General features: G+C 41.2%; 1 protein-coding gene across 4 annotated transcripts; it reads right to left on the reverse strand.

Moving 5' to 3' along the window:
• Window positions 1-322: 322 nt before the first annotated feature.
• Window positions 323-14,191, reverse strand: CDKN3 (cyclin dependent kinase inhibitor 3). Of its 4 annotated transcripts, none has more exons than XM_043516364.1 (9): window positions 14,007-14,191; window positions 12,685-12,726; window positions 8,957-9,039; window positions 8,056-8,111; window positions 6,578-6,622; window positions 5,430-5,649; window positions 3,524-3,555; window positions 2,313-2,416; window positions 323-917 (listed from the first exon to the last, which is right to left on the reverse strand). In XM_043516364.1, the coding sequence occupies exons 1-9, from the start codon at window positions 14,016-14,018 to the stop codon at window positions 831-833; spliced, it is 681 nt and encodes a 226-aa protein (XP_043372299.1). In that variant the 5' UTR covers window positions 14,019-14,191; the 3' UTR covers window positions 323-830. The 4 variants fall into 4 exon arrangements, with proteins under 4 accessions (XP_043372299.1, XP_038261629.1, XP_038261631.1 ...); XM_038405701.2 differs by having other exon boundaries at window positions 5,430-5,652; window positions 14,007-14,183; XM_038405703.2 differs by lacking the exon at window positions 12,685-12,726 and having other exon boundaries at window positions 5,430-5,652; window positions 14,007-14,164.
• Between the last annotated feature and the right edge of the window lie 447 nt (window positions 14,192-14,638).

Here is a 14,638-nt window from a genome sequence, read left to right on the forward strand (position 1 = left end):
TTTTCACTGATTTCAACTACAATAGCGACCTACTTGTTGAGTACAGAACTAGACCATCCCCCACAAGCATATGCCATCAAATTACATTAGTCATAGGCTTCTGGAAAAAAAAGTAGACTACAGCTCTGGAGCACTTTCAAAATCCTTCACAACAGAAGAGTAAAAGGAGGCCCTTTCTGGCTCTCAATAGTCCTGGCTCTTAAAACTCAGCTGGCTACTGTTAACAAGTTACCAGATCTTTTTATTCCCATTTCAAGCTTCCCTCTCCTTCCATCCCCAACTGTTCCCAATGACTACTTACAAGAAAAAAAAAGTACAAATAGATAATGCATTAGTTTTATTTCTTATTTGAGATCCCCAGTAATACCCTCCATTGCATAAATACCTAAAAAGCAACACATAGAAAACAACAAAATTTAAAACCAAAATACTAGTTCAGCGTGTTGAAGCTTGTATACTGGTAAGGACATACTTTATGAAGGGAATTAATGCATCAGCAGTGAACTGCTGAAGTTACTGTACTAAAACAAGTCCATTAGAAATGGCGGGGACACCAGCATAGCATTTCTTCCTTCATGTGTGGATATACTTGTAGAGTATGAACTTGTAAGTTTGTAATGCAGGATTTACTATAGCTCACAAGACTCTTTCTAGCATCAGTCTTGTATCTATTTACAGTAGAGAGACTGGGTGTTAGGATAATACTTTGCTAGGAGTGACTAAAAGTGGTATTAAAAGGTCATGTAGGTGAGCGATGTCTTTTTACGTAGAACTTGTACTCAGCCAAAGTACCATATGCACACAAAATAGATCATAATGCCAATATTAGTTTATCGTGATACTGATCTTAATATTGCATCTTTTGTTGACAGATGTGCAGCCAGGTTCTCTCGAAAGTCATGGAGATAGTTGTATTGCTGAAAAATGTACAATCATATTTAGCAAAAGTGCTGAATGTGACGGACAAGTTTTAAAAGAGAGATTAAATACTTTGTGGTTTAGGCAAGTCTCTCGCTATTAGGTTAGGACAAGACCTAACTAGGGCAGGAGGGGGCAGATTACCCCACATCTGGCTATTGCAAGATTCCTACACCTTACTCTGAAGCATTTAGTGCTGGCCACTGTTAGGATATTAGACTAGATGGACCTTAAGTCTGATCCAATCTGGCAACTCCTGTGTTCCTATTATAGTGAGGTTGGAGATATTACAATTCTGGTTGTGGCTGGCCTGAGTTTCTAAAATATTAAATAGGAAACTGCTTCATTTGTGAATAAGTAGCTCCACTCCCTCTGCATATAGTCCAAGAAGTAGAACACTGCTTCCAGCTAGCTGAATGTAGAGCACAATGATCTACATAGAGCGCTGGTAGGCCAATTCACTCTTGAGTAAAGACTCCAAATGGTGTAACCTGCATAACAAGTGTTCAAAAAAAAAAAAATATATAGGCAATCAGGGGAATTTAAACACAGATCCCCAATATCTAATAAAAGCAGGGTGGGACTCCCCATCTTCTCCCTAGCTTCAGTGAACAGTGCTTACTCTGCTCTCCACTCCGACTTAGCAGAAGTGTGCCTTCTTCCCAAATCCTATTCGGCTACTTCAACTAGCAGTAGAGGCAGCATTCTCTGGCACTCTGCCTTCTTTAGAAGGCATTTAAAATAACATTGGATCTCGAAGTTAAATGGTGAGATCTTGACCGGTGTACATTTTCTGGCTTTATGAACTATTGTCTTGCAATTGTTTTATTACTTATGTATTCTGAGTAGGTTTAATACTAGCACTGGGATCTGGGCAGAGGACGATGATGGATGATAAATGGAAAATGACAGCTAGAATAGGAACTAATGTGTGAGGTGGGGAAGAGAAAAGTTTAAGAATCAAGGCAGATGATCAAGGTGCAGTGAGAATTAAAGGAAAGGAGGGATTTTGGCAATATAAAGGAAGAAGCAACAACCCCTACTTCAAGCTATAGGTGGGAGTGTGGTGGAGGGCAACGGGGGAAAGAGGTAAGAACAGAGCAAATGGGGGTGGGGGGAAGAGAAGAGAGAGTGGCTATTGGCAATAAAGGAGGAAAGATGCGAAGTTCTGGTGTGGACAGACTGAGGTTGTGTTGGCGTGATAGCATGTGACTAAAAGCAGCTCAGAGCCAACATTCAAAGGCAGCAAGGGCATGAATTACTAGAGGCCTTCTTTAACTCTCAGAAAGACAAAGCCATTCCCTTCATGAAGGGATCCTAGTACAGAGGCACAGTCTTCTACCCACCAGAAGTCTTCTCCATTTTATTATTCCCTCCCCCCAGAGCTTCCTTACCTTTATTGTCTGTATTGCCCCAGATCCTCTTAAGTCTCGGAGGCTCTCTATTGCCTCTTGGGGTTCCATTGCATCAGATAATTGAAGCAGAAGACATGCAGCTACTGTAAGGAAAACAGATACATAAATATGCATTCTAACAATCATCTCTGTATGTAATAAAACTTCTGCTCATTGACGTTTGTGCTTAGACAACCATCGGAGTCTCATGACCACTTCAGAACTGGAATTTCTTCATCACACGAAGGTCCACAGATCTGTTACAATAGATACTTCAACCTGGTTGCAGTCAGGGGCAGAACCAGGTCTGCCAGTCATTAGCAGCAGTGAAGTTTGCTCAAGTTTTCTCTGCATCCCCAACAGCATTCCTAGCTGCAGAGCATTTTAGAGGGAAAATCCAAACTTTAATTCAAAACTAACAGTTTGGTCCTATCACATCTCGAGGGCTGCGTTTGCATTTTGGAAGATTGTTATCTCAGCTCTGCTCCCTTTCCGCGGTGTTTGCACCTTTTGGCACCCCTCAGGCTTTGGGGAGAGAATTAAGCTGAGAAAAAACAAAATGAGAGGTGTGTGTCTCCTGCTTCCTCCTCATTTTGAGGGTCATGCAGGGAGCTCTACCAGCTCTGAGGGCAGAGTGCAGTCCCCGCCCTGGCAGGAATAGAGGCAAGTCACAGCAAAGATGTGGAAAAGGAGATAGAAGCAAAATCTAGTTTGTTCCCTTTACAAATCAGACAAGAAGTCTCTCCACACTTCTATATATTTGATATCACAGAGCGATGGTGCATTGTTCACTGGCTTTTTTTGTTCTTTAACAAGTCTGACTAGATAACAGTTTTAGTTGATCAGTACCATAAAATACTAAATAAACTGGCTTGATTCTGCCTCATTTACTACAGTGGATGTCTGATGTGTTCTCACCCATATTTCTGACAACTGTAGTAACTGAGGCCTATCAAACTATAAACAATCTTATTATAGGATGCTATTAAACTTCTCTCATTTTCCATGAGTCTCCATAAGGCCTCCACTGTGCAAGGGCACCAAGTTCCATTTCCAACTCAGAAACCTCTCGTTCATAATGCATTTGGTCCTTTAGGCACCAGACTAATTTATATTTTAGTTCTATTACCAGAAGAGGACGTGGTTAAATTGTATTAAGCAATGACAATATTAAGCAATGACATGGGGGAAGGAGGGGAAAAAATGCTTACTGAGACATGAACGTCCAAGTCCTCCGTAACAGCTGAAAGAAAAGAATGACTGTTTTAATAGTGCAGTAGCACTCAAAGTCCCAAATCAGCACTGGGACCTCATTGTGCTTGGTAATCTTTGCAAGATCACACAGAGATCAAGATGGCTGGAAGCTACTTCCCTCTTTTGTGAGCTCTGTGGAAAAAGAATTCATTCAAAAATACCTTGACCACAATTCCACTCGTCTCCTATAATCTAAGGAAACAAGCCTCACAGTACAGATGTGGGACACTAGAGTTGAGTGAAAATTCAGTACTTTGGTAAAACCTGTGGGAATCCGCCCCGGCCAAAGAGTTGTGTTCTAGATTCACAGAAAGCAAGATCAGATCGTTTTGGTGGATTTTATGCCCACAGCTTCTCTGGTGCCTAATGGGAAAGAAGAAACACTGCATCCATGGAAAAACCTCATCCTACCTCTAGGTTAAAATTTCTCCTACACACCCAAAGTCCATTTCTTAGTGGATTAGTAGAATGCACCATGATATCCTCATATAAAGTGGATGGCCTGAAGTAACGTAGTCTTATTTTTTAGTATCCATTAGTGTTTCCTAAAGGCTCAGGGTGTATGTCACTGTCAAGGCTGAATCCCCATTCTGTCACTTTGAGTGCAGAAGGTGGGGGCCCACAAGGATTTTCAAAATTAATACTAGCCATTCCAGGCTTGTATTATACTCCCAAGGTTACAGCTTTTCTCGGACCTTGGCTTGGTAAATGCTCCCACCACCCAAATGCAAAAAAACAAAAACAAAAAAAAAAAACCCCAACCAAACCCTTTGAACCCAGGAAGGAGCACTTGGGAATTCCTCCCTCTGGGGTACCCTCAAACCCTCTCCTCTCCCTCCCCCCCCCCGGGAAGAGCGGAGAAAGAAAAAGGAAATTAGCTGTTGCCACCAGCTAATCAAACAGCATATGCACAAACCTCTTAGGACACCAAAAATCCAATCCTGTTCTTAAAAAAAAGGTAAATTTTATTAAAAATAAAAAGGAACTTAGGCTTTTGCTAGATTTTTAAAAGAGCAATTCCAAAAATTAGCATCCAAACTAGCTTTCTTGGGGATTCCGCTTACAGGTTACAAGCGAACAAAAGCATCAGGGGTTAGCACAGAGGAGTCCACAAGCCAATAAGAAATAAAAGAAATAACCCTAATCGTGTCTTTTTAGACATTCCCTAATTTTACTCACTCTCTGAGGCTTCAGATAAGTAGGTTTGAGGTATGAAGTGATAATCTATGATCATACCTGGCTTAAAGCTGCTTACAGCATTGCTGCTCCATGTCCCTGCACGCCAGAGAGAGCAACAGACAAAGGGAAAGTTTCCCCCCACCCTAATTTTAAAAAGTTCTACCTTCCCATTGGCTCTTTTGGTCAGGTGCCCACTTCCTTTTCTTTACCTGGGGGGCTTTTAACCCTTTACAGGTAAAGCAAGCACAGAACAGCTACCAAGAGGGATTTTACAGCTAACTGGCTTGTTGGGTGTTCATAAAAGGGAGCTACCCCCAGCTTCATTTATCACAGTCACCCTGGCAGCTGCTGTGAATTTTAGTCAGTTTGTCTCAGGTGGTATGCCATGGGTCCCCCCACTAGACCAGCTGGGAAAAGGCGGGGAGGCTCCATGTGTCCATCCCTACAAGGCCTAGCATTATTTCTCATTGAATGGGGCAAGGAAATGGAAGTAGTTGTAAGTGTGTGGCAGAAGAAGACATGGTGAAAGAGAGGGAATGTCACAGTTTGAATTAACCCTAAAGGAAGCCAGCCAACTGTCATTTGACATTGTTGGTTTATTGTACATTAAAGTTTTGATTGTTCATTCATCTGGAGGGAAGTTGATAGATGCCTTGTGGAGATAGGAAGGAAATAGGAACTTACTGTATTAATGTTTTCCGGTTGCTTTCCAGACAGCCCCTTAGTTCTTCCAGAATGGTACAGCAGTTGGCGATGTCAGGAGTGTCTCCATCAGGAATAGGATGATGATGCACAATAATCCCGTGCTGCTGGTAGGAGTCTAGTAGGTTTGGCACCCGATATTTTGAGAGTTCTCCTCTGGTACAGAGCACAAATATATCCTGTGTCCCATACCTCTTTAATTCTTCTGCCAACAAACCAAGACACTTGCAAATAAAAAAAGCCTATCAAGTTTAAGATCTACTTAGACGAAAATGCTAATCAACTCAATTTCAGGGATTAATGTGAGAATCAGCAATGACCAGCTGACACAAACACTAGAAGAACTGTAGGTTTAACCATGAACACTGTTTATACTCATTGGTAGGATCCTGAAGTTGGCAAGTTATTGAAACAAAGATTAGAAGTGTTTGTGCTTAGGCTTTGAACTAGCTCTTCTTGGGAAGCTTGCTATCCTACATTGGGATTATCAGAGCTTCCTGTTATGGTAGAGAAAAAAAAAAAAACTAAAGACAACCCCCTCTGCCTATGGGTTGTACATACGCAGCAGTGAGTACTCTCAATTGGTAGTGAACCCATGTAAGCGGTGATGTTTTTCTCTTGCAAAAGTGTCTCAATACATTAAACAGTGCCCACAGCTTCACATTCTCCCGAGCACACTGAGCATTAGAGAAGCCCGGATAAACACAACTGTCAAATCAATACTCCCTCAGGAACTTTTCACCCAGTAAGAGGAAACACTGCATGTATTTGTAAAAAGGAAATGCTGAACATGAATGCAGATGGCACATCTTAACTGCTTGCATAATGAGTGATGATTGTTTCATTTCTGAGAAAATACACATGGTATCTGGAAACACAGATTTGCTGGTTAGAGAGATTATGTGATAGACTGAAGATTGTAAGAGAGCAGGCAAGATTCTAGTGACTAAAATAGTAAATTTACGCACTTTCAATTCACCATGTGCATTTGAAAGTGCTTACTTACAATATGAAAAAAAGTTCTAAATTAGTATAGTGGTCCATATATATTATATATAAATCGAAAGAGCATGTGTTCATGGGTGTGTCTATGTAGCATATGTGTGTATATATTTTTAATATAAACTTACCTACATCTTTCTGAAGATTTCTTTTAACATCCTTGAACCTACAACCTAAAATAAAATATGAAGAAGTGAGTTGTATGGAATAGAAACATTTGAAAAAAAAAGTTCACTTTCGCAAACAGAGTAGTTGTGTAGAGGAGTGCAGACAGAACCATGTTGTTTAATAAAGTAACAGGGCAACTTTTCTAAGCCTGTAACTAAAATTTAGTTTTTAAGCCTTCCCAAAAGAGGGAGCTTCTGACATGATTAACTGGGCTACATTTAAAGAGATTGGCAAGAGGTCAGCAAGACGCGAGATGGTTGTAGGGTTACTAGAAGGAAGATTCCTTCCCTCTCCACAAGTTCTGGCATATAACAAATGTTAAACTCTCCTCCCTATTTGGGTTCTCAGCATGTCGTCATCACCTTATTTTCTCCCACTTTATTCCACAAAAAAGAGCTACAAAAGTGCTTTTAACATGATGCATATACGCAACAATAAGAGTTATCAGGATAGAAAATGGGCATAGCAATGCCTGAAACCCAGGGGCAATTGCATGGATTGCGCTATAGCGTATAAGACAAATGTTTGTGGCTAGATTGCATGCTCCAATTACTGATCAAACTATTCCTTTCCTCTAGGTCTGCAAACTTTAAAACTGCCCTTACCACCTTTACTGCCCTTACTACCTCTGGGAGACATTTGTTCCCTTCTGAAGATGAAGTGTTGGGATCCTGCAAGTAGGAAGTTATATCTGCTGGCTTCCAACAGGTGGAATTTTATGAGGCAGGAGCAGGCAGGCAGTGTTTAAAGAACAGACATGAGTTAAGAAGGGACACAGGTAGTTTAAAGACCAACATTTCAAACAGGTTTTGTATTGAATCGATTTCCAAAGCCTAAATATTTAACACACTTATCTATAAACACATTGTTTAAAGTGTCAATGAAATTCCGTTTGGAAATAAACAATCCCCATTTTGGCATTTGCAACCCAAACACTACAACAGAATGCTAGTGCATGAGAACGAGACAATGATAATTGATTCCAAGCCGGGAGAAATACAAGCAGTAAAAAACAAGTGGTTAAAAAAGATGAAATACTTCACTAATATCTTACATTTTTATAACGTAAGAGTGTAGGATTTTTTAGATGTGATTTTTAGTTTGACGTTCCTTATAGTGGAAAAATCTGGCTTTGCCAGAATTGTCCCATTTCATGGCCTTACATTGACATTTACTATCATAAAAGGTACTCCAATTTGGAAAGCACACTAGTTGATCAGCAGTTACCTTTCATCACTTCTTCTGGATTAGGCAAAACAGCCTCAGGCATCAAACCAAGAGATCTGATACCTCCACTCTTTCCAATATGTGCTCAGAAGACATGTAAAATCACTCCACTAAGCAAGCATGGGTTTGGAGAGATCTTTGGAGACAGCATAATTTCCTCCTTGGTAGAAAGCATGTTTTAAAGCTAACTTTTAAAACCAGCGCTACCTACCTGGCAGAGAACATACTCCGAGAAACTGAGAACAATAGAGAGACGACAGGGCTAACCTATCAAAAGAAAATGCAGAATATAAACTTAAATTCCAACTCAAGTTTTCAATACTATACAGCCACTTTTTCTGTGGGGTTGTGGAAAAGTTATTCAGCAGTATTCCAGTTTGAATAGCAAGAATTACAGCCAGAAAACTTTGTAGTGCTTACTGTTAAAAGAAAATCACATGTCCATACTACAACATTTTATTTCTGATCACGTATCATATGCTTAAGTGAGAAGAGGTATCAAGTATACACACACAGTGAAGAGGTTTTAACACTTCTGAGGTGTATATTAAAAGTATCAATACTTCATTCTGAACCATTTTACTACTTGATTAAATTCCACGTTGCCTCCACTGTAAGAGCCATGGATCAAATCATCTTAACCTACAACATCTTCATTTTAAAGTCAGAAATTAAGAATTAAGTTACTTGGGAAGTAAAGTAAATGGATTTCAGTCACTCACAAGTTATGTTTTAAACAGAGTCTGGACCAATGTGCATCTTCAGGTTGCAGAGAGCCATGGTAGTTACATGACAACCAAACTTGCTCGTATATGTCCAGTGTTTGATTTCATTACTATTTCTATGACTTCTCTGAAATATCACCGAACACAATGAGTGGCCTGCTGCAGTTTCTTTAGGAAAGGTACTATCTATTGTCCAGCTGTGTGGTTTTATGAACATTTAGGCCCGGATTTACTGCAGATATTTAGTTGCAAGCAGCATACAAGTTTTCTACAAACCCTATATATGTTACTTGGGATATTTCTGCAAGGCCAGAAATTGCTGAGTGAAACATCTACGAGGGTATTTGATTACAAAGGATTTTTTGCTCAAAAGTATATTTGTCTTACCATGATATCTGAAATGGTGTCTGATCATCTTGAACAGGTTCTTCATCAGATGAGTCAAACTCATTTGCTTGCATCGCACCAGGCTTCAATAGAAGAGTAATTGCTGTAAGGAATTGTTCGTCAACATTTGCTGTGTTGCAAGCACATTACAGCAGATGAGGTTTTTTTCTTTAGTAAAAGATTACCATTGTTAATGTAGGATGCATTACTTCTAAGATCACTTTGATGTAACTCAAAGGCTTAGTTTAAGATGATAGACCGCAACATTACTGAACATTAGCCACTATCTACAAGTTCAGTCTTATATAAGATTTTGAATCCTTGTCTGTAGCTCTCTGCTACGTAAATAGTTCATCAGGATTGTGAAAAACCCAGGTTTCAAATAGCAAAAAAAATTACATCAGGTTCTCTTTTTTAAACATCTGTAACTCTGAAGAATTCACATGAACATAATAGTTGAATACAAGATATGGGTATTAGAAACAGGATCTAATTTTAATGTGTGAATGAAAACTTTTTTTCTCAAGGTTATGAGTACATCAAGGTTCTTGTTATTCCTATTTTGAAAGTTTTAGAACTGTTTATGAAGCCGAGAGAGGAATCAATGGTGATTCAGAGAAATGCATTCCTAATAAGTGGATCAACTTATTAAATGTTGACAAGAGCGGAGTGGGTGGAGCAGTGAACGTGAGGAGGCCTATAACTATCTTAGCTCAAAGGTTGGCATGGCACCAGATACACAGCTCTGAATAAAACTGGCTAGTTCATTTTATTTTATGATCTTCACCATATTGATCTCATTAGATGGTTGTTCTGCATTCTAGCTAGTGAATGGAAGAGCTGCAAACAAGAAATTTGTTAGATGTTATCTGACTTAGCATGCCTAATTTTGAAGGAAGAGGTAGGAAACAAGCCACTGAATGGACTAAAGTAATGAAAAAAGTCATCTAAAGTAACAGGTACATAAGACAGGATATGTGCTCAGCTCAAAGTGCAGAAAGTAGTTTCTTGGATTGTTTAAAATCAGATGATCCATCAAATGAAACTGTCTATTGAACAACAAAAACATTGATTAGTTTGATGATCCTGCAAACAAGACATTTTCAATGCTATTGTCATCATCACTCCAGTTACAATGATTGCTAACAGAGACTTCAGTTGTTTCTGTTCATCTTTGCCTTTCACTTGTTAGTGTCATAATTGCTAATCTCTGGATGATAAAGACTTGAGCCTAAAGTGTTCTTTAACACTAACCTCATCCCCCTCAGTGTAGCACAAAATGAGAAACATAAAGAGAATGAAGCACTTCACCCTGGATACATCTCCACACACATTTTTAACTTACAAGTCCACTAATACATGCTGCTAGAATCAGCAGTAACATTAGTATAGCAGAACCTCAGAGTTCCGAACACCAGAGTTCCGACCTGACTGGTCAGCCACACACCTCATTTGGAGCTGAAAGTACACAAACAGGAAGCAGAAGGTAAAAAAGGAAAAGAAAAAAAGCAAACAATACAGAACTGTGTTAAATGTAAACTACTAAAAAAGGGAAAAGGAAAGTTTAAAAAAAGATTTCACAAAGTAAGGAAACTGTTTTTGTGCTTGTTTCATTTAAAATTAAGATGGTAAAAAGCAGCATTTTTCTTGTGTATAGTAAAGTTTCAAAGCTGTATTAAGTCAGTGTTCAGTTGTAAACTTTTAAAAGAACAACCATGACGCTTTCTTCAGAGTTATGAGCAACCTCCATTCCCAAGTGTTTGTAACTCTGAGGTTCTACTGTACAAGACTGAACACTAGCAATGACCTAGTAACAGCTACAAGCATTTATGCAGGGGGGAAAAAAAAGGCATCTCTACTTAAAGCTAAGGAGTCTATGTCTGAAAAGAAAACTGTGCAAGTAGCTGCAAATGTCACCCCAAAAGGAAAAAAAAAAAAAAGAAAAAGTTGTCTTGTTTCGATAAACTGAAAATAGATGAACACACTTGAGTTCTCTCATCCTTAAACATCGGACATATAAGTGTTCAGCACACTAGTTAAACCTTGTTGAGAAAGTAGTGACAGTCCTAAAGCACACCGTGGAAGTTTAGAAGTTTTCCTGCAACCGCTAGCAGCTTCTTGGGTTTGTTGGTTAAAAAAGGAAAGCAGATCACTCCCACTTCCCAACTACACTTAGTGGAACACAGGAAAGTTATGGCAGTTAGATGCATAAATATGCTGAAATTTGCATTAAGCGCAAGGAGAACTTTCATCAAAATATAGCATGTTTTACATAACAAGGGAACAGATAAAGACACTAAGCTTACAAAAGCAGTTAAAATAGGGTTTGAAGGGATTTCACAGATTATAGGCTATCTAAATCTGTCTTGAATTAAAAGAACTGCAGTCACAAAATCAAACTCAAAAAACAATTCAGAAATGCTTTAGAACCTTTCCAATACTTAACCAATGTGACAGACCCAAACATGGATATCACAAGTTTAGATTCCTCTGCTACCGTCAAAAAGACTAAAACATGGTTGCTACCATGCAAACCCAATATCCTTCCTGCTATTCTAAAACTTAAAACTGAAGACCCAGATCTGTTTGTGAAGGAGCTTGCATCAAAAATGAGCAAGTAAAATAAGGGAAGACAGGACAGCTGAATTCAGAATGTTGTGACTTGCACTTCTGTCTGGTCAAATCTGCATCAACCAAATATCTATTGAGCACATTCAGACTGGTTTGGTCAAACCCTTGTAAAACATAGTAGGTGATGAAATAGGTGGTACATTGGTTACATCATCAGCTTCAGGAGGCAGGTACAAGAGCGATAGCCCTAACTAATTAGACTGGAGACACTTCTTGCCCTTTACTTAGACAAGTGCAAGATCTCCATTAAAGACAAGGTGTATGCTTTTTTTAAAAGAAAAAATAGTTGAGGAATGAATAAGTTTACTAAGGCCATGTCTACACTTACAAGCTTACAGTGGCACAGCTGTATTGCTATAAGAGCGCTTGAGAACGTCTCCCGTCGACATAGCACTGTACACACAAGCGTTTATGCACACCCCTGAGCAACAAAAGTTTTGCTGACCTATATGCTAGTGTAGACATGGCCTAAATGAATCATAGAATGAATTTCATTTCTAAAACCTCTGTAGGTTTTTGTCCTCCCTCCCAGGAAAAAGTGGGGTATTTTGTATGATTGGAAAAAAGTCACACTTCTATACTATTGTCAAACAAAAATTTCCATGAGCAATCTTGAAGTAACCAGAAAAGTAAAATCAGTCAAATAAAACATAGCATTCAAACAATATCTTTAGTGCAATCATACATGTATGTTGAGGATGGGAGCAAGTGGCAAAACATCAATCATATAGCAAGTATTAGTATTTATCCAGGAACGCAGCCAGGGGCTGCTCTGAAGAATTCCCCATGTCTTTAAATGATTGGCGTTTACCCCAAGCACACAGCGATGTGTAATTGTGCCTTAGAACAAGTGTAATAATTCATTTCTACAGGGTTCTCAAACATATTTGAGAAACAAGTCACCTGGATGGAAGATACATAAATTCAGTCTACACAGATCTGGGCACCTCCAATAGCAGAGTGATGCCTTTTTTTGTTTGAGTAGCATGCATGAAAGTAATGCTTCTGAAAATCTGTGACATGAAAGCCCTGAAGACTGAAATCCTCTAGGCACAGAACAAGTACAACACCGACACCTGCTGTGCATCCTTTCTTACCTTTTCATGCCTTTGTCTCAATCTTATCCCTAGAGAGATTACCTTTAGGGATGAGAGGGGAATTTAGTTCCCAGGCCTACTCAACATTGAGAGAACAGTTATTGCTAATTGGGATGATGATGGTTTGTGACATGAACTGAACTGACACCACTGTACCCATTTCAAATGATAGACCACAAACTGTCATTAGATAGTAACAATTCCCAGCCACTACCAACCAGGGAAGAATTCAAATGGTTACCCTAGCTGTCAAAGGCTACATACTCATTACTTGTCTGAGCCATTCAGTTACGCTGCCAGGCAATTGCCAGCTCACCCATGTCAGAAACAAGAAGTGTCCTTAAATGGAGACAGGCAACAGTGTGGTGGGCCTTAGGCTACATAGCTAATAAGACATTTCAGTGCCCGTGTTAAGCTTAGAGTGGACATGGAAACTTCACAACTGAAGGCTAAGTGAAAGCAGCACCAGCCTGGCACAGGGTCAGGGTTGTGGCAACCCCATGAAAATCTCAGAACTGTAGCAAGAGACAAGGAGGTAAGTGTTTTGCAACACGCTTCACCAGCGCTATTACAATCACAGAAAGTAGACATCATACGGATACATTCACGTACAGTAGTGGGGGGGGGGGGAGGGATAGCAGACAGCAGGGCAGAAATACAGTCCAGAAAGCAGATGCCTTACAGCTTGTTAGCAGCCAGAGTATTTCGCCAGGGTAGGGGCAGGGGCCAGTGTCACGTTTCCTGGGTTCCCAAATCCCTGACCTACAGATTCAGGAAGTAACTAGAAAAGGAGGACTTGTGGCACCTTAGAGACTAACAAATTTATTAGAGCATAAGCTTTCGTGAGCTACAGCTCACTTCATTGGATGCATTAGTGAGCTGTAGCTCACGAAAGTTTATGCTCTAATAAATTTGTTAGTCTCTAAGGTGCCACAAGTCCTCCTTTTCTTTTTGCGAATACAGACTACACGGCTGCTACTCTGAAACCTGACAGGAAGTAACTAAATGTTCAGAAGAACTACCACAGAACAGAGGGACGTTTTTTGGGGGGGGGGAGGGGAACCCTGCCCTCCCCCCATAGCTCAGGAAGGAGGGGGAGGGAGGAAAGGTAACCCTGCCCCCCCGGGATAACCGGGACGCAGGATGGGGGAGGGGTAACCGTGTCCCCCCCAGGGCTCAGACAGGACGGGAGGGGGAGGGGTAACCCTGTCCCCTCCTCCCCGGGGCTCAGGAACGGGTGGGGGTAACCCAGTTCCGGCCCGGCTGAGGTGGCCGTGGGAGGAGGCCGAGCGGCGCTCCCCGGCACACTGGGCGCCCCTCACCAGGTTCACCATCCCGGCGCGCTCCCAGCGCCTAGCCCGGGCGGCCGCCGCCGGTTTGAACAGGCCTCTGTCCCGCCTCTTTGGGTTCGGCCCGGCCCAGGGCACTCATTGGTCAGTGCCTTCCCGCTCTCAGCCAATCCCCTGCAGGCAGACGGCTCGCGCCGGATACAAATAAACCCCGCCCCCCGACAACGGACGAGCTCCATTCCCTATCTCCTCCCCAAGCGGCATGAAAAGCACCTTCTGATTGGCCGATGTAGGCGGGCTTTGGAAACGCGCCCAAGCTCTAACGGGATTGGTTAGCTGGGAGGAAGGGGTGGGGATTATGGCTAGTCAAAGCTGAGTGGTTAAAAGGGCAGCTGTGGGCGGATGCATTGTTGCCAGGGAGCAGGAAGATGGTTGCTAAGGAGCAGCCCCTGGTGCTGTTTGGCCAAGGGAGGCTGGGGCTGAAGATGGCTGCTAAGGGATGGGGCAGCAGCAGGGTATTCATGGGCAGGGGTAGAGGACAGCTGTCAAGGGGTGAGGGAGACAGTCGGGTCCTTGCTAGCCAAAGCAGCCCCTGCGAGGCCCAGGGCGTGAGCATCCTACATCTCCTTTTACAGCTGGATGGCTGGAATTTGAATAGTCTGGTC

The sequence above is a fragment of the Dermochelys coriacea genome, chromosome 6 (genome assembly GCF_009764565.3).
Source record: "Dermochelys coriacea isolate rDerCor1 chromosome 6, rDerCor1.pri.v4, whole genome shotgun sequence".
NCBI classification, from domain to species: domain Eukaryota; kingdom Metazoa; phylum Chordata; order Testudines; family Dermochelyidae; genus Dermochelys; species Dermochelys coriacea.

Excerpts from the sequence above, each read along its gene's own strand:
- CDKN3 (XM_038405701.2), bottom strand. Across the intron at positions 9,040-12,684 it reads TGAGACAAAGGCATGAAAAG|CCTGGTGCGATGCAAGCAAA; the intron begins GTAAGAAAGGAT and ends CTTCTATTGAAG. Across the intron at positions 5,653-6,577 it reads AAATCTTCAGAAAGATGTAG|AAGAATTAAAGAGGTATGGG; the intron begins GTAAGTTTATAT and ends GTTTGTTGGCAG.